This window comes from Euleptes europaea, chromosome 9 (assembly GCF_029931775.1).
Source record: "Euleptes europaea isolate rEulEur1 chromosome 9, rEulEur1.hap1, whole genome shotgun sequence".
Taxonomy (NCBI): Eukaryota; Metazoa; Chordata; class Lepidosauria; order Squamata; family Sphaerodactylidae; genus Euleptes; species Euleptes europaea.
The window spans coordinates 22,952,437-22,972,531 of NC_079320.1; the positions used below are offsets into that span (position 1 = coordinate 22,952,437).

Sequence of the window (20,095 nt, forward strand, 5' to 3'; positions counted from 1 at the left end):
GATCGTCCTGGACATTCCATTGCTGACACAAGAGTGGCAATTGTCAAATAGAGAAGCTTCAAGGGCAGATTACAGTGCAAGATTGCTGAACTTGAGTTCATTCACTAATTCAGAACAATGCCCCTGCCCCGGATGAATATGGAAATAGCAGGCTTATCACGCTACAGATGCTGGTTTTCTACCCCTAAAGCATTTCTCTCCTACTCTAAATCAAGCTGATTACATTTTGCATTGTGCCTTTACATTGTGACTCTCCTTTGCAACACTCCTTCCACTTTCTGGCTTGGATATAAAGTTGAGATCTCCATTCCTACTTGTGTCTGACAAAGGGAGCTTTGACACTTGAAAACTTATATCTGGAATAATATATGGGTCTCTAAGGAGGGTTGCCATTCACCAGGTACTAGCTGGAGATTTCCTGCTATTACAACTGATCTCCAGCCAATAGAGATCAGTTCACCTGGAGAAAATGGCCACTTTGATAATTGGACTCTATGGCATTGAAGTCCCTCCCCTCCCCAAACCCGCCCTCCTCAGGCTCCGCCTCACAAATCTCCCACCAGTGGCGAAGAGGGACCTCGCAACCCTATCTCTAAGGTCCTATTGGACTCATATCTAGCATAAATTATGCAGCCAAATAGAGCTATGTATGTATGTTTGCTTGCTAAATGTATGTATGTGTGTGCACTATATTTTTGCTATATGGATGCTAGAATTCAGCTTATCTTGCCACTGTCTTTGAGATGCCTGGGTGCAGAATTTTTATCTTTTAAATGCATGATGTGCTTGGCTCTAAATTTCAAGCTGTGTTTTCCACTTTCCCTGCTGTTGCTTTAGTCATGAATCAACTATCGATTCCATAAGGATGGCAAGATTAATCTCTCAGTCCTCCCCTTTGTGGATCACGTTACTTGCTTCCCCTCTGTTTTCAACGTCATTACTGACACTGTACAATTACCAGATGTTACAGAGCTCCCGCCCTGGATGGCCTGGATGGCCCAGGCTAGCCTGGTCTAATCTGATCTCAGAAGCTAAACAGGGTCGGCCCTGGTTAGTACTCGGATGGGAGACCGCCAAGGAATATTAGGATCACTATGCAGAGGAAGGCAATGGCAAGCCACCTCTGTTTTGAGGACATAGGCTGCTGGGAGAAGGGGAAGACCCTCTTCTGCAAAACCCTTCCATATGCGATCCAGCCCAACAACATCTCAAAATGCAATGCCATAGCTGCTGTGTTATTAAGCACATGTTTTGCATACAGTCCCTGGCACATTTCATCAAAAGAGTCTTCGGTGTTTGGGAAACACATTCCTCTTCCTCTCTGAAACCCTGGAGAACTGCTTCTGGTTGAAATTTTATTTGTTTGTTTGCTTGTTTGTTTGTTTATAAAATACATATGCCACTTCTCCAGCAACCTTCTTGAGGCAACCGGTCAAAACTGGGCTAAGTGGACCAATGTTTTAGTTTAGTTTGCTTCAGACTCATCTATTGGCTTTAAAGTTTGTGGTATGGGTTCACCTGAAAAAGAAGCTTTTTACTCTTGTACTTTCTCCCTGTTGTTGTTGTTGTTGTTTTTTAATGCCTGCACAGCATTAGAAACCGTAATGGAGAAATCTCATAAATCTCATATAGAAAGTGTTTATGCTGAAGTGGGTGACAGGCAGAATAAGCTATTCAGTATTGCTTGGGATTCCAGTAACCTCATAATCATGTTACCTTGTCTATCAGGGCTTAAATCAATATCAAGGTATTGAAGTTCACTTCATTCCTGTGAGTTTCAGGATGTAACAATAGATACTGGATATGGATCCTAGATACAGAGTTTTAGGATGTAACCAATACATTATAAAATCAGCTATTTTCTTCCTTTTGTTATCTGATTACTTCAGTATCTGCTTGATTCTCTTATTTGAGAGCCAGCATGGTGTAGTGATTAGGGTGTTAGGCAACGATTGGGGAGTCCCAGACCCAGTTTGAATCCCCACTCTGCCATGGGAGCTTGCTGGGTGATCTGGGGCCATTCTGAGCCTAACCTACTTCACAGAGCTGCGGTTGTGAGGATACAATGTAGGAAGGGGGAACAACGTTACAGGCTGCTTTGGGTCCCCCAAATATTTATTAGTGGTTAGGGTTGCCAACCTCCAGGTACTAGCTGGAGATCTTCTGCTATTACGACTGATCTCCAGCTGATAGAGATCAGTTCACCTGGAGAAAATGGCTGCTTTGGCAATTGGACTCTATGGCATTGAAGTCCCTCCCCAAACCCTGCTCTCCTCAGGCTCCTCTTCAAAAACCTTCTGCTGGTGAAAAAGAGGGACTTGGAAACCCTATTAGTGGGGGAGTTGTTGGCTATATGTATTGCAACTTAAAATTGGTTTTAAAATTATGTAATATATTAATGCTATTTCTCTTATGTTATTAATAAGGTTACATACGGTCTTATCTGGAAAGGAAACCTTTTACTCTCAGGCCTTCTCTCGGTTTTTCTTTCATATCCATATATAACATTAGAATTCATAAGCAGAGGTGGGAAATCATTCAGAAATCTCACACCGAACTGTTTATTCAGAAGTGGGAAACAGAAAGGCTATATTTTTAAGTATTCCTTGATATATATTTTTAGATTCATGAAGATGACTACCAAAGAGCTGAACAGGAGGAAGAGGAAGTGAATTCTGAAGACGACACTTATATGATTATGATACACCCAGAATCTCATCATAATGGAAGTTTCTGTAAGTTTCTAGTAGAAAGATTTCAACTATTTTTCCATTTGGTCCTATTATGCCACAATATAAATTAATGCATCGTGATGGATACACCCACAGGGAAGAGCGATGTTTGCTAGCCAGTGTTAAACTTAGTAATTTTAAATCACTTTAAAAGGCATAGGTGGAAGGAAACTGGAGGGTGAGAGATTCAAAACAGATAAAAGGAAGTATTTTTTCACAAAACACATAATTGTGGAACTCCCTGCCCCAGGATGTGGTGATGGCTGCCAGCTTGGAGGGCTTTAAGAGGGGAGTGGACATATTCATGGAGGAGAGGGGTATTCATGACTATTAGTTAGAATGGATACTAGTCATGCTGCGTACCTATTCTCTCAAGTATCAGAGGAGCATGCCTATTATTTTGGGTGCGGTGGAACACAGACATGATGGTGCTGCTGCACTCGTCTTGTTTGCGGCTTCCTGGAGGCACCTGGTTGGCCACTGTGTGAACAGACTGCTGGACTTGATGGGCCTTGGTCTGATCCAGCAGGGCCTTTCTTATGTTCTTTCTTATGTTCTTATGTAAACAAGAGTGCTTGGTACTGCCGCACCATGGCCCAAAACAGGATCGCGCCCTTGTGACAATTTTTGAAGGGCTAAAGTTTTGTCTAAAATGGCATTGGTAGCCACAAATAGGACCTCTATTCACCATAACATGTTGTTTGGCTCTCAGGTGTGGAGCAATGGGTCCATGTTTGTCATTCAGGGTCTTGAGATCCTGGTATCTCCCGTTAAAGGATTCCAAGTAGTCAGCATTTAGAAACACCTTTCTCTTCCTGAGAGCTACTGTCAGTTAGAGTAGACAATACACAGTTGGATGGGGCAGTGACTTGACTCAGAATTGTTAGTGAGGCCCATCTGAATGACTCAAGATCTTAAAGACCAGGAAAAGATGGCAGCAGGTACCAACAATTCTAATGTTTCCAATGCCAAAGCAGGTTATTGACAAACCAAATGCCTGTAGTACGTCAGATTTTCCTATGAGAAATGAGTTCTCTTGGCTGCCCCCGACCTGTGTCTTGTTTCCTTATGGCAGCATTTGATGTTGCTATCTTTGGTAACTAGCCAATCTACTTAAGCTGAGTCAGTGCCAAGTGGCTGAGATACATCCCAGAAGGCCCTGCTCCATCAAGAAGTGAACAGTTCAGTGGACCGCAAGCATTGTTTATGCAGGTGGGAAAAAATGCATGAGATGTATCCTTTAGTCCAAACTGGGAACAACTTATCAAAGCCTCTTCTTCCATGATAGAGTTGTTGTTTATGTCCCCTCATAGAACCCCTGATGCATAGCCTTCACAGTGGTTCAGATTGCTTCTCCCATTTAACCCATGCTAAAGAATGTTAAATGGTAAGCAGGCAAGCCACAGTCTAGTAGGAATAAAGCATACCACTGCACGTTATGACTTGCTTCTCTCACCCGTATGTGCTGTGCTGCATTAGAAATCAGGCACTCTGAGCTGGGAGGATTGAAGAGGGGAAGGGGCAGGCGCAATGTCTCTGCAATAATTTTGAAGAAAGCCTAATGTTATCACGTGCACAAATGTGTTGTGTAGCGGAGTTGCAAATCTAATGAAAGCCTCCACTGTTCATTTAATAAATATTTCAGTCGCTCCTTCAACAGAGTTATACGTTTGACAGCTTTCTGCTGTATTAGTTCATAAAAGTTTTATTAGCAGCGCTGCTGTTGCTTCTGTGGAAAACCTGCAAAATATGAAAGGCATCCAGATGGTGTATTTTAAGTGGCATAACAATGCATTCTCCTAACATAAACAGCCCCGCCAAGGACAGGAGAACAGCCTGGAGTCTGCTGGCAAATTCAGAATGAAGCAGAAGTGGAGCAGAATGAAGCAGAAGTGGAGCAGGAAGAGGAAGAAGAGGAAGGCATGGCTAAGGAAAGTGCCAATGAAGAAGCAAATAAGACCATGAAAGAGTCGGGTCAAGATGATGACCGCTTGTATGCTACTATAGATGAGGGGGATCTTGAAGCCGAGACAAGAGACATGTCCTGTGGGAAAGGGCCTCCATTGCCACCTCGAGTCCAGCGGACTACCTCAAGACAAGGGGAACCTCTCTATGTGTCTCCAGGTACAGAATCATGGGGGAAACAAATGCCTTGACCCATATATTTGCCATAGGGTCTTAGTCATCACAGGATTCTTTTAAATTGATGATGGTAGGAAGAATGGCAGTATTATGATGGCATTGTACTTGTATGGGAAGCACTCAGGCAATGAATCTAAAGGCCAATCTATATTGGTTCTTGTAGGTTATCCGGGCTGTGTAACCGTGGTCTTGGAATTTTCTTTCCTGACGTTTCGCCAGCAACTGTCGCAGGCATCTTCAGAGGAGTAACACTGAAGGACAGTGTCTCCAGTGTTAATCCTCTGAAGATGCCTGCCACAGTTGCTGGCGAAACGTCAGGAAAGAAAATTCCAAGACCACGGTTACACAGCCCAGATAACCTACAAGAACCAATGAACTCTGACCGTGAAAGCCTTCGCCAATCTATATCTCTGGGAATTGATGGAACTTCAGGTTGTCATTTGTATGTTTGTGGCATGTGCAAGGCCAGATCACACATGCATGATCACCACTTATTGTCAGTAACATTCAGTGATGTTACTGCAGGTGAACCAACACATTCAATAGGCCCAGATGGAATTTTACCCACATAATATTTTTAGTGGCAGCAATCTGTGCTTCTCTTTGAGCAATCCAGTGACCAAAAAAACATAGCAATGTGTAGTTATTTGTTTTATACAGAAAATTTCCATGCCACCTCTCCAGAGATCTGCTCAAGGTGCCTTATAAAGTAAAATTGATGCAATAGAATCACAAAAACAATTGAGCAGCTTAAAAATGATATTCATAAAACAGTCCTCAGACTAGAAGCAGACCATAACAATAGCTTAAAAGGATGGGATACCTCAGTTAAAAACCTGAATAAAAAGAAACCATTTGACTGAAGGAGAGTAACATACCAGGCAAATTTTAGCGGAGAAGATATTCCAAAAGTGGGGAGCCACCACTAAAAAAATCCAAGTCTATGGTTCTAATCTGCCTCATATTTGCAAGCAGGGCACAGGGTGCAGGGCTAAAATGATGAGCTGGATTAGCCCACAGTCTTAGATTCATAAAATTATCTAGTAAAATCCTTTCCTGAGGTAGAATTCTCCTTTGCACTATTAGTAGATAAGCTCAAATTGACCAAAGTGTAGTGTGCCTTAACAGTAGTCACATTGAACAGCATTATATTTACATGAGAGTGATAAGTAAGATGGACTCTACACGTTTAAAGTGGTTTATACATCCTTCCCTTTCTGTAAGGGACCCTGTAATGATAGTGGAGGCTGTGTGTGCCTGGTACTGTCTGCCGGCACAGCAGCCATGACCCCTGGGTGCTGGGGAAGCAAGGCAGCCGAGGCAATGGCGACTGCAGTAGGAGTGGAGCCTGAATGGACAGTGGCTCCCTGAGCTGGCATGCAGTGCCAGGCTTGAGGGCCTCCCGCAGCCAGCCACCCCGGCTGCACACCTCTTCCTGCCGCAGATTTGGCCATTGTGCACACTGCAACACAAGTACGTTTTCTGTCGCCCCTTTGCATGCGCCACCCTGGGCAGGTGCCCCCCCCTTTGCCCCCTAGATCCAACCTGAATTAAATGGATGTAACTTTGCAGTGTAAAACACCCAAAGTATTACAACACAAAGTGTGCTCCTTTCAAGTGATCTTTCTACAGAGCATGCAATAGTTTGATACAAAATGTGCAAGAAATTTAGGTACACCGTGATTCATTTCTATAAAGAAATTTAAAAGGAGAAGTGCAAAAGAGGATTATGCTGCACATCATAAGCATATCACTCTCCTGCACAATAGAGCACTCCTCCTTTCCTTGGTGTCCTTGAAATGCCACTTTTCTCACAAGAAAATTGGAGAAGGGATTAAAAAAAAGATTTATTGGACAAAATTTAGAATAGCTGGCTGGCTGGTCTGCCGAATAGGCCCTGGGCTGCACCAAACATGAATAATTCTATGGCATCACAAATTTGTCTATAAACAGACAGATGTACACCTGAATTCCAGGCAGTACCAGTTAATATCCTGGGAATGAACCAGAATACCCCAGAAGCACTTTATGTACGAATCTTTCAGTTTAATTGTGCTGTGTTTCTGTGAAGCATTAGGCTGGTTTCATCTTTGGGAGGAGTTGTTAATAGTTTCTTTTCAAAGAGGAACTGGAATGAGTCATCCACATATTTCAAAGAGCCATTTATTGCAGGTACCACACAAGAATCACTAAAAATCAATCTGGAGCTTGCCTCCTCTTTCCAGGGAAGGTTTATTTGCCAAGATCAGGGGTGCCTCCTATGGATCTTCAGAGAGCAAAACGTGAACATAGGAGGATGATCATAATAGCAGAGCAGATAATTCCTTACATTAAATGCTTGATATTATAGGTGTTGGTATATCTAATGGGAGATGGATCTTTTTAGAAAATGTATTTTTATTAATTGTGATAAAGGAAATATCCCTGATTGTGTGAAAAGCAAATTGTGTGTTTCTTTAAATATTTACATAACTACCCTTGCTAAAACATGTTCCCACAGAATTAACAGTCGAGACATTGAAGGTGAGGAAGTAGTGGAGATATTGTATAAGATTGAGTCTTTGAGCTCCAGAACAGAAGCTGACATGACATATAACTTATCAGTGCATGTCTCGGGTAACAGGTAGCCCATATTGCTCGTCTCTTGTCAAGCACTTAAACTGGATTAATATCTCAGCACCACCTACCTCACAGGGTGTCTGTTGTGGGGAGGGGAAGGGAAGGTGATTGTAAGCTGGTTTGATTCTTCCTTAAGTGGTAGAGAAAGTCGGCATATAAAAACCAACTCTTCTTCTTCTTCTTCTAGTCTAGAATATAGTTCTAGATTGGATAAGAAATCTTTTATGACTTCAATGACTGTTCCACACTGCTGCAGGTACATTAGTTAAGTAGATGTTTGTATATGTGGCCATGGCTTTCAAAACTGCATAATTCACTTATGCAACTTTCTCCCATAGAACTTAGAACCAACCCATCTTCTAAATTTTCATTAAAAAATTGTCAGGAGCTGATAATAGTAATAGTTAGCATTTGCACTGCACTTCTTAAGTGTTCAAAATGCTTCATTCCAATAATATTTTATTCTTTTTTTAAAGCCCATTTTTGTCTCTATCTGACACTGTAGAGATGATTGAGGTCATAAGGGGATATATTCAGATTCAACTAACCATATTTAGAATGGAATATATGGCTCTCAGCATGCAATCTGAATTTTTTTTTACAGAGGTTTACATTAGCAAGCTTTTGCTGATGTTTACATTCTCCTTGGTAACTCAAGCATTTGAAATCACTAGGATTTGATTTATGAAGGTGCCCTCCTATGTTTTGCAGAACAAGAAACGGTTAAAGACAAAAAGGAAAATGAATATATATTTGAAGACGTCAGAGAAGAGGATGTATCCAAGGAAGAAGGGGAGGAAGATCCTTACACGGCTGCTCAGCTGGATGTTGGTGTGTACGATGCAATACTGGCCAGTGCTACTGAAAAACGAAGAAAAGAAGGCAGATCCTTTATTATGAACCGGCCGCCAGCGCCTGCACCCCGTCCTTCATCTGTCCCTGTAAAAGAGGAGGTCATGCCTTACATAGCACAAGGTAACCCTTGTAGCCATTCAGTTTTTGGAAGATTCCTTTATTAATGTCTGTTGAGTTATCCAACATTCTTTGCACTTTGAATTTTTGTCAGTGGCAAACACATAAGATGCTAGACGATTATGGGTTTCATTCTAGGCACTGCCAACATAGCACAGTGGTGGGACTGGGATTTTCACACTCCCCGCCCCCCAGGTAAATCCCTGTAAATCTTGAGAAGACTATCCTGGGAGCTGGGGAACCCACATGTGCAAAAGTCATACAACACAGAGAGCTGCAGCGAGGAGGCAGAAGCGAGTGAAATCACCTCTCCTGACTCTTCTGCCAGTGGTGTTTCTACCTCCTCACAGCCTCTACCTGTAATAAGTCTTTTTCGTCCATGCAGGCCCCACCAACCTCCAGCATCATCTTTCCCAAGAGGTTCCTGGGGGAAGGTGGAAAAGATCTGTCTCCACCAGTGCCTTCACCACTGTTGTATGGAATCCAACCCAGTGTTTTTTGTTTTGTTTTTACAGTGGATAAACAGTTATTAAGGACAGCGAATCAATCAAGAAAATATGTCATAGTAAATTACAGTTGCACTCAATACCAAAAGTGTGTGTGTGTAAAGTGCCGTCAAGTCGTAGCCGACTTATGGCGAACCTAGCAAGGGGCTTTCAAGTCAAGTTTGAAGCAGAGGTGGTTTGCCATTGCCTTCCTCTGCAGAGCCTTCCTTGCTGGCCTCCTTTCCAAGTACTGACCCTGTATAGGTTCCAAGATCTGATGAGATCAGGCTATACCATGTCAGTCTTCCCTCATCCCAAAAGTACTGGTCCACCAAATGATGCAGAAGTACAGCAACAGCATATATGTTCTGCATATGTAACGACCTGAGTTTAACCCCTGGCACCTCTAGCTGAAGGATGCCAGGACTAAGAAAGACTTCTGGGGCCTGGAGAACAGCTGTCCTACAGGAACTAATGATTGATCAGATATGGTCTGGAGGTAGCTTCATGTATTCATGTTCAATGGGGTAAGTGGCATTGAACAAATCACTGACCTACAGAAACTGATTCCTCACTCTCCTGCATAGAACTAGCAAAACAATCCACTGCCATCACTCCTTATATGGAAAAGTGAACGGGAGGGGAAGCTAGGGTTGCTAACTTCTAGGTACTAGCTGGAGATCTCCTGCTATTACAATTGATCTCCAGCCAATAGAGATCAGTTCACCTGGAGAAAATGGCCGCTTTGGCAATTGGACTCTATGGCATTGAAGTCCCTCTCTCCCCAAACCCTGCCCTCCTCAGGCTCTGCCCCCCAAACCTCCCACCAGTGGCGAAGTGGGGCCTGGCAACCCTAGGGGAAACCCTTCCTTCACTGGCATAGTGATGGGGATCGCAGCAGCAAAGCCTCAAGTGGGAATCTTTCAGACCAGCCACAAATGATCACTCTTGAGATCCTACCTGGAGTCCCTGGACAAATTCGGAAGCAGGCAATAGCATCCACTGCTAGAATTCAGATACTTATGGGTGGTAGACAGATTGGCAATCACACCCTTGAGTTCCTCCAAGCAAGCTTGGAAACAGAAAGCGTCGGAGTAGGCGGAAAACAAGCAAGTTGAATTATTTTTCTCATACAGAAAGGCCCATGAGTACTTCTAATGCTAATTACATCCATTTAGTACCGGTTTAACTGTCATTATATCCCACTGGAACCAAGTAGACAACAGTATTGAGAACCATCCATTAGAGATCGCCAATTCACTTAAAGAACTTCAGTTTCCCAGGGGGAAAGCTTGTTTACAATATAAACATCTAGAGAGAAGCAGGTTAGCTCGTGTGCCGACAGATTCATTTTGGTCATACTGTCCTCTTCAGAAAACAGTAGAGTGGGTACCCTCACCCTCTCCCAGCCATTGTGCAATTTACACCCACATAAATATTCTGTGTTACGGGGAAATTTCATCGTAAGATGAAGCTGCACAGCGATGCCAAATTTCTCTGCATCCAGATGGTGCGTGTTCCCAGTTTGCTCCCCTTCCCATTCCTTGAGCTTTTAATATTCTTCACCAGGTTATTTCAATATGCTTCCAATTATACAGTGCCAGAATAACTGTTAAATAAATGTATGAGAGCGTTTTGTTTCCTAGCACATAGTGGAATGTTTTGCACTCGTTACTAGCATAAGATCATCCGCCCTGGAGATTGAAGTCGGTGCGGTTTAACCACAGACAGGTGCAGGTTTGCTTGCAATGATCTGTAATAGAGCTCTGCGTTAACCTTAGAGAATTGCCTCAGGCTGGGGCAAGGAGGGGATACTTCTGTCTGTGTGCCTGACGGTGACTCATCAGCATCCCTTGCAAAGTGTGCCAATGCAGAAACCTGCCAACTGCAGATAATGTTTTTAATATTTTTGTCTGATTCAACCCACTTCCACTTGGAATTCAAATGGAAACTTATGCAACGGGAAGGAATAACATGAACATGGTCTTCTTTAGAGTCTCATCAGATGTGATGAAAGAACTGATGTATATTTGTTCTATAATGTGATGAGGGGGTCTATTTTAATCCAAAATTGAGAGCCTGGCAGAGTGAAGCGAAACCCTGCACCCCTACCCCCCCTTGCCTGACCTTTCAGCATTCTAGAATTTTAATCTAAGGCCTTTACTGGTTCTGGAAGTAAGCTGGGCATGAAGAAATGTGCTTACAGCTGTGAAATACGAAGTGAGATGAGTGCCAAAATGTGAAAGGAGAAGTACATTTTCTAGGTGGCGGAGAAAAGTGGAATGAGGTGATATACCTTCTGGGATGGGAATGGTAAAGGGGGGATGCAATTGTTCAGGAATGGCCTCATACCAGATCAAACCACACTACTAAAATTTCTGCAGAACTGAAGTCAGCTGCACCAAAAGTCAAGTCTTTCTTGAACATGGTACCTCAGGCCCAGGCTAGCCAGATGTTCTCCAATCTCGCAAGCTGAGCAGGGTCAATCCTGGTTAGTACTTGGATGGGAGACAACCAAGGAAGCCCAGGGTTGCTATGCAAAGGCAAACCACCTCTGTTTTTTCTCGTGCTTTGAAAATCCTGTGGGATCTCCATAAGTTGGCAGTGACTTGATGGGAAGAAGAAGATACTTTTATAGCCAATATTGATTTTTATTTTACATAGTGTATGGGGAAGAGGGACTTCCTTGCTTCTTGCTGCATCTGCCCACTGGAAATTGCCTCATCCTCACAGGGAAGGATACAGGTTTTTGTAAATTTCCCCTACTTGGGTCAAAAGCTGCTCCAAGGATCTGATTTTCAGTGGGAACGGCAACAGTGATAAAGCCCCCCCTCCCACATGGCAGTCTACCTGTTTAAATTGCTGGCTTGCAGCTCCAGAATCCACATTACTTTTCACAAGAAGAAAAAGATCAGTTTAAAAGATCGCAGGACTACTTGGAATATGCAACTCCACCCTCAGTCTTTCATCCTGTCTCCCCAACCCAATTAATCTATTGGTATTCAGTTTTATTTGTTGGGATTGAATGTCTTTTGGGGGCAGGGGGAAGACATGTCTCAACCTTACAGCCAATAGGGCACAGCTCCTGCCTGAACTGCAGTTTTATTCCAAGGGTTTCATCCCAGGCAAATTCTCATTCAAAGCACAATTTCCCCTAATGTTGTTTCATTCACTGCCAGTGTTTCCTTAAAGTCAACAAGACTTGTATAATGTCATCAATGATATTCGAGAGCTTTTGTCATAACAGGTGGCGCTTCCAATGGAGCAAATCAGTCTTTGCTGCCTCAACATCCTACATCAGGCGGTAAAAGCAGATGAAATAACATCGGAGGGAATGAACTGAATTCACCAAAGTTAATGTTTCCTAATATAGATCCAATGGCTCTTTCCTGCTGTGGTTCACTTCACTATGTTACATAAAATCAGTTCATCCGTTTTCTGTTTTGTTCCCCCCTCAAAAAAATGTTATTCTTAAAGCAGTGATTACCATTTTCTATGTACAATCCGTAAATAATAAGCAATAAATTTCACCTTGCAATCCTAAACCGGATTATACTTTTCTAACTCCATTGACCTCAATGGATTTAGAAGGGTATAACTTTGCCTAGGACTGCAATTAGGTGTTCATCCTATAGCAATGTTGTTGTAAGCCTGCCATCATTCTGGTAGTCTTTGGGAGCAATCCTAAACAGGGTTACTAAGAAGTGAGTCCCATTTTATTCACTGGGGATTACTTCCTGGAAAGTTATTAGGACTGCAGAAATATGGGCCCAGAAATATTAAACACATGTTGGCAGTGCACCAAGCGCTCAGCTAGTTCCCATTGGCTTCTCTTTACCAGCATGGTGTAGTGGTTAAGAGTGGTGTTTTGGAGTGATGGACTCTGATTTGTAGAACCAGGTTTGATTCCCCATTCCTCCACAGAAGTGGCGGACGCTAATCTGCTGAACTGGTTTGGTTTCCCCACTCCTACACATGAAGCCAACTGGGTGACCTTGAGCTAGTCACACTCTCTCAGCCCCACCTACCTCACAGAGTGTCTGTTGTGGGGAGGAGGTGATTGTAAGCCGGTTTGATTCTTCCTTAAGTGGTAGAGAAAGTTGGCATATAAAAACCAACTCTTCTTCTTCTATGAAGGGCTTGAAGTCAGTGGAGATTTGCTTCCTACAAGCTTCCTACATTTCCATTGGCTCCTTTAAGCTTCAAGGGTTTATGGCTTCTCTCAGAGTAGGGGACCTGTGACTGAAGGCATTGCTCTCAAAGAACATGTGCAGCATCCTCCAAGATCCATGGCAACCTTTCTGTTCAAGTTAAGCACCTTCTGGATCAAACAGAGGGCCATATGCTAGTGAGTGCTGATTCTCCCCCTTCATGCAGGAAGGCCTCAGGGTGGGAGGGGAGGATTTTTTAAATAGTTTTGAGAGTGATACCTAAATAATGGAATTATAGCTTAGAATAATTAGACAGTCTTATTTATTCTTTTATCCAAATCCAGAAATCCATATGTAGCTTTAGTTGGAATTTTCTTGAATACATCGGATGACCAAAACCAAGGGGGAAGCAACAGCAACAATGTAGTCTGAGAAATGTGAGGAAAATCTTGATATGCTTGGTCAATGTTAAACCTAAGCAATGGCAGTAACCACATTATGTATATATGAAGTGCAGTATCATGCCAGGATGGGAGCCAGCATGGTATAATGGTTAAGAGCAGCAGACTCTAATCTGGAGAACCAGGTTCGATTCCCCACTCCTCCACATGAAGCCTGCTGGGTGACCTTGGGACAGTCACAGTTCTCTCGGAACTCTCTCAACCCACGTGGAGGCAGGCAATGGCAAACCACCTTCAAACATCTCTTGCCTTGAAAACCCTACAGGGTCACCATAAGTCAGCTGTGACCTGACGGAACTTTTTACACACACACATCATGCCAGGACAACATTAATATTATTTCGGTTTCTTCACGGCAGTGCATTATTGAACCTTCGGCCTTGTGAATCTCCTGGTTCAGTACAGTTTGAACTGTACTGAAATCCTGATATGCACATGAGCCTGCTGTATAGCAACCTTATTATGTGTCTTCCTAATTCAGTCCAAAAGTTGAATAATTAATTTTTTCTCACCTCGCTTACTCAGTGTTTGTTGCCGTCTGAAATCGGTTTCAGCAAGACACTGAATGTAAAGTGGTTTTAACAATTTGACTTTGAACAGCTGGAGAAGTAATTCCATATTTTTCGATTGCTGCAACAATACAAAACTCAGCAGAAATCCCCAGGCCTGTCAATTAGAGTGCTTCCTAATCAGGGACATTGTTGAATGTCACCCAGTCCAGGACCCGATTTATTTCTCCTTCTGATGATTTGTTAAGGCCACCCTCTCAACTTTATTACCTTTAGAGCACATTCCGGGGGTGGGGGAGGAAGCTCCATAGGGGCCGGCATAACCCCGCGCCGGTGTATGTGCCCATTTAACTGGGGATAACGGGTGTTCCCAGGGTGTCCCAAGGGGGTGGAGCTGACATTAGTCAACTTCCTAGCCCCTTTCTCCCTGGGAGTTCTAACGTCCCCCTTGAGCGGCGGTGGGGCTGTGCCACCTTTTTTGGTAGTTCAGCCTCGCTGTTCACTATGGGGCATTTATAGGGTTGCCAACTGCCAGGTAGTAGCAGGAGATCTCCTGCTAATTCAACTGCGCTCCAGCCGATAGAGATCAGATCACCTGGAGAAAAATGGCCGCTTTGGCAATTGAACTCTATGGCATTAAAGTCCCTCCCCTCCCCAAACTCCGCTCTCCTCAGGCTCCGCCCCAAAAATCTCCCACCGGTGGCGAAGAGGAACCTGGCAACCCTAGGCATTTCCCTTTTTTTTTTCATTTTTTACTTTTAAAAAAGGCTTTTTTCCCTTCTGCAATGGCTGGAAAGCCTCTGAGGAGGTGGCGTGGCTGCACCCCTCCCTGCCACCATGGATCCACACCCCCCCCCCAGGAATGGGCTGCCCATGATTAACAGACCCATCTTATGTACAAAGTACATACATTGGGCAGGATATGTATGTGATATTGAAATGATTTCTCCTTTGCGATAGGAGCAAACCAAATGCCCAAATCGTTACCTTCAAAGAAGAAACTGCTAAAAATTTGGGTTCTCAAACTCTGTCACAAGAAACCCCTGCCTTAATTCCTAGTAAACAGCTGTCAGTGGCCTGTGGCTACTAAGCAGGAGGAATATCAGAGTTGTAATCTGGTTTAGAAGAGCTTGGATGTTGTTTGGATGTCTTACAAGGGGGGGCATTTTAGACTCCTATGTCAGGCAACATGGTGTCCAAAGTAGGAACCCTGTGAATTCAACACTAGTTCCATACTTCCTAGAAGCCTGAACAGCTCAGTTTAGCACGAGCTCATCAGAACTTGAAAATTTAGCAGACTTGGCCATGGGTAGTACTTGGATGGGAGACCACCAAGGAAGACTGAGATTGCTACCTGTAAGAAGGCAATAGCAAACCACCCCAGCTTGTCTCTTGCCTGGAATGCCCCATGGATGGGGTTGCCATGAGTGGGTTGCAATTCAACCTCCTCCTCCTTCTTCTTCTTGCCTTTCTGTACTGCAGGGTTACTGTTAAGAGGTGCATGCTGTAGGTATTTCCAGTTGAAACATTCTCTCAACCAATCCACTGCTGCTGTGTGTTACCCAATATTTTCCCTCAGTCTGAGCAACTTCTTGACGAAGGAGGCTACAAGGTTCTCTCTCTGTGCTTTTTGGGCTACTAGCTTTGGCGTCTCTAGTGCCTGGCTTAATTCTGTCTCTATATAACAAGCAGATAGTAGGGTAACTAAAGACCAGCAGTCTTGAAGCAAGTTGTGTACCTCTGCTGGGCAGTGGGCACCTGACATCATGGGAGTCACCTGTGAGCATAACAATTAGTGGGATCAGAAGATCACTGTTCCTGGGTGTTATAATTTTCATGCTCTTAAAAACTCTGAAGAATCCCTCTGAGATTGTGAACAATGCAAAGTTGAGCCACACTTATCTTTCTGTCCAACACTGCATGGGTGATATCAGAAGCTCTAAAAACATTGAGAGATGCCATACTGTCTTTCCTGAATTCCCAAGTAGTGCCCTAAAGCTAAGAATTGGCAGAAATTTCAAAGGGTAGAGCTCTGTCTTGGAGCTGAATGCTTGGGGTCTCCAGGCATACTCTCTGTCTTGTCTACTTGGAGTTTACCTGGGAGTGAAAATAGGGTGATAGGCTTTGTTTCTTCTCTTGAGAAGTCCGGAACGCCCACCCACACTAGGTCAGTCATCAGTTCTTCCAGGTGACCTGTACAATGCTCCTACTGGACATCAGGCCTGATTTAGGCTCTGCAGGATCCCTGAGGTAGATTCTTACTACCTTACATTTGCCCTTCTACCTCAGAAACATTGCCAGTGGAATTGGGGGAGGGGAGAACACTAACTACTAAATTGGAGATACCGTAATTCACAGCGGGTAGCCGTGTTAGTCTGTCTGCAGTAGTAGAAAAGAGCAAGAGTCCAGTAGCACCTTAAAGACTAACAAAAATATTTTCTGGCAGGGTATGAGCTTTCGTGAGCCACAGCTCACTTCTTCAGGAATCTGATAACTGCCACGTTCCAATTTAGTAGAAGTGAGCTGTGGCTCACGAAAGCTCATACCCTGCCAGAAAATATTTTTGTTAGTCTTTAAGGTGCTCCTGGACTCTTGCTCTTTTCTACTACTAAATTGGAGCAAGAGTCCAGTAGCACCTTAAAGGCTAACAAAATTTCTGGCAGGGTATGAGCTTTCATGAGCCACAGCTCACTTCTACTAAATTGGAACGTGGCAGTTATCAGATTCCATGCAAGAAACGTGTTCATGCTTCTGGCTATTAACTTGGGAGAGAAAAGCTACCATTGAAGGACTATGTAATAAGTCTATCTATTTTCTAATCTAGCAACCATTGGAAGGAGATGCTGTGAGCTTATCTATGTAACACAAGTGTACCCCTGAATGTCTGTTAAATATTGGAGGGTATGAAACTCCAAAATAATACTGGAAGCCTATGAGAAAATTTTCTCCTTGCAATCTGTTTTCAAGGATCTCAAATGCTCTCTGATGATCATCTTTCTTTTTTACTGTGTCGCTGTTACAAGTTTCCTAATTTGCTGCTTATTGTAGTTTTTCAGCAAAAGGCAACCAGAATTTCTGCGGCTAATGAGAAGGTGTTGTATGCTGTCAGAAAACCAGGTATGAGACTCACTTCTGATGTTTTTAACTGCATTTGAACAAAGGACCAGAGAGTGTTTAATGGCAGTACAGTGACTCATGTCGAGACCTAATAACTCTTCTTGTGTATACAACTATCAACACAAAGTATCATGAGCTGACTGTTATCCCCAGCACAGCTTGCATCAAGGTGTGCCTACATTAGCAGACTTTTGGCAGACAGCAGCATATCTAACCTTTGCTGTCAGCCTGTTAAGGTCCTTTGCTAGTCTTCATTGCTAATGGTAGCAAACACATTCCAAATGGGATGGAGACATGGTGTTTCTCCATGACTCTGGTCTTTTACGCATGGTTTTTATGCATGGTCACTCACTGTCACCCTCCGACGACTTCGGGTCTTTGTTTGGATTATGCGCACAGTTTCTGATTGTCAGAGGTTGGCTCCTCTCCTCCTGTGTTTCCCCACATTTTGCCCACGTTCTGAGAGACCTGTTTTATCTCAAATTTGAAAATTGGGGGGGAAAGTGGGGAAATGCAAGGCAGTCAGAAACGCCATGTATAATCCAAACAAAGTCATCGGAGGGGTGAGGGTGAGTGAAACAGCCATGCATAAAAGACCTCTGTCATTCCTGCTCCAATAGAGACCATTTCCAAGGCTCCAGTTCTTCCAGTAATGCACTTTTCCTGCATTGTGGATCGAAGATGGCACATCTGAATGCTCCCAAATCACAGAACACGTAAAAAAAACTAGAACAAAGACAAGGCTAGTCTAGAGAGCCAGCGTAGTGGTGAAGAGTGGCAGACTCTAATCTGAAGAACTGGGTTCGATTCCCCACTCCTCCACAAGAAGCTGGCTGGGTGACCTTGAGCCAGTCACAGTTCTTTCAGCCCATGCAAAGGCAGGCAATGGCAAACCATTTCCAAACACTTCTTGCCTTGACAACCCCACGGTGTCACCATAAGTCAGCTGTGAATTGACAGCACTTTCCACCACCACCAGTCTAGAACTACTCTTCTTCCTGATGTGGTAATTTTTGGTGTGGAGCAAGTCTTTTCATATGCAGAAAAATTCAAATATGACGTCTACCAGTCACATGATTGTAGATAGCCCTACAATCCTAACTTACAGAGAACCAGTAGCTGTGGTTCTACTTTTATAATCTTACTTTAGGAATATGATTATTCTCCTTCTTTTATAGGGACACTTGCCATATAGGATTAACGCTTTAATCCTATACACATTTGCCAAGGAATAAACCCATTCCTCCCATGTTTAGGTGAACAAAGATAGGCTGTAAGTAGATTATTAGGGTCTCCATTAGGAAGCCACTGTGCTCCTACGAATGAGAATTTCTATTTGACTACTTGTTATTTTTTTATGAGTGGTGAGTTTACTGTGACCTTCAAGGAGTATTGTAACATTTTCCGAGGACATGATTAAATATCTGTATTAACGCTGCTGCTGCACCGATGTCCAAGGTTATTGCTGTACAAGTTCAAATAATTTCCAGACATCAATCACCTGCTGAAATAAATGTATTTTAATACGCTGGCCAGATTTTTCCAATGTACTACATGACAAGTAGCCATAAAAAAAGTGTGAGATTGTAACTGTGTGAGAATGGCCGTGTTTTAAAGCTGCTTTGAAAGACTGTAAAATCAGGATCAATATATTGGTAGTTGAAATACCACAAAGGACCTAGGGATGATAAGAGTGTGTTGTATGACCATAGTTTCAGAGGGTAGCCATGTTGGTATGCAGTAGAACAGCTAGATTTGAATCTAGTAGCACCTTCGAGACCAACAAGATTTGGGGAATAAGTTTCTCTGTTAAAGGGAGCTTGGACTCTCGAAAGCTTATGCCCCCAAAATCTTGTGGGTCTCTAAGGTCGTACTGGTCTCAAATCTAGCTGTTGCATGACCATGGCAGAGAAAGTACAGTGTTCTTTGGCAAGGCAGATAGACATCAGCTTACTACAGTAAGACTCCAGTCTAGTAATAACACAATTGATTGATTGAAAACATTTCTGTGCCACCTTTCCACCCTATATCTATATCTATCTATCTGTCTGTCTGTCTGTCTGTCTGTCTGTCTGTCTGTCTGTCTGTCTGTCTGTCTGTCTATCTATCTATCTATCTATCTATCTATCTATCTATCTATCTATCCACACAAACACACACAATGTTATGAAACAGGTTAACACATAAAAACACGATAAGGGATGGGAGCCAATAATAGTTAGCAGGAAAACACCAAACCAAACAAAAAAGTCTTCACCCACTGGAAGAAGATGATTAAGGGAGACAGGTAAACCTCCCTGGGGAGGAAGTTCCAAAGTTTTGGCACCACAACCAAAAAGGCCCTTTTTTGGGTTGCCACCAGTCTAGACTCAGATGTGTTAGTAGGCACATTACCGTATCTAGAGCACTGTTTTACCCCCATAGTGTTCAGTTTGTGACCTGGAAATACTTGTTTAAACAGTAGAGCTTGTTTTGAGAATAGGAAAAATTCTGACTTTAAAAAAATCTCTTTTTACGTACTGTAATATTGAATGTGGTTTGGAGTCATTTAAAGTAGGGATGGCCATCAACTTTAGCGTAGGCTTTGCAACCTGGCCAGCCGTCTAGGGTTGCCTAGTCTCTATCTCTGGGTTCAGCAATTCCTGGAAATTAGAGATAGCCTAGGGAGATGGAGTTTAGGGAAAGGATGAAGCTCATCACGATCTAATGCCATAGACTGTAAAGACAGGATGTAGAGTAGCAGTTTTCTCCAGGGGAACTGATCTATGTCATCTGGAGATCAGGTGTAATGGCAGGAGATCTCCAGGGCCCACAAGGAGTTTGGCAACCCTAATTGGTACCTTGAGTGTGTGCTTTTGTATGTTCTGATTTTCAGGCAGAACAATTGCATGGCAGATCTGGTTGTTC

The 20,095-nt window shown here is 43.2% G+C and overlaps 1 protein-coding gene across 1 annotated transcript in view; it reads left to right on the forward strand.

Annotated features, from left to right (window-relative positions):
• Window positions 1-20,095, forward strand: part of BANK1 (B cell scaffold protein with ankyrin repeats 1) — a 155,965-nt gene that overhangs the window by 126,921 nt on the left and 8,949 nt on the right. Inside the window, exons 9-12 of the mRNA XM_056855824.1 lie at window positions 2,624-2,735; window positions 4,545-4,856; window positions 8,205-8,468; window positions 17,120-17,188. Coding sequence (XP_056711802.1) covers window positions 2,624-2,735; window positions 4,545-4,856; window positions 8,205-8,468; window positions 17,120-17,188 — 757 coding nt within the window. The remainder of the gene's footprint in view (window positions 1-2,623; window positions 2,736-4,544; window positions 4,857-8,204; window positions 8,469-17,119; window positions 17,189-20,095) is intronic.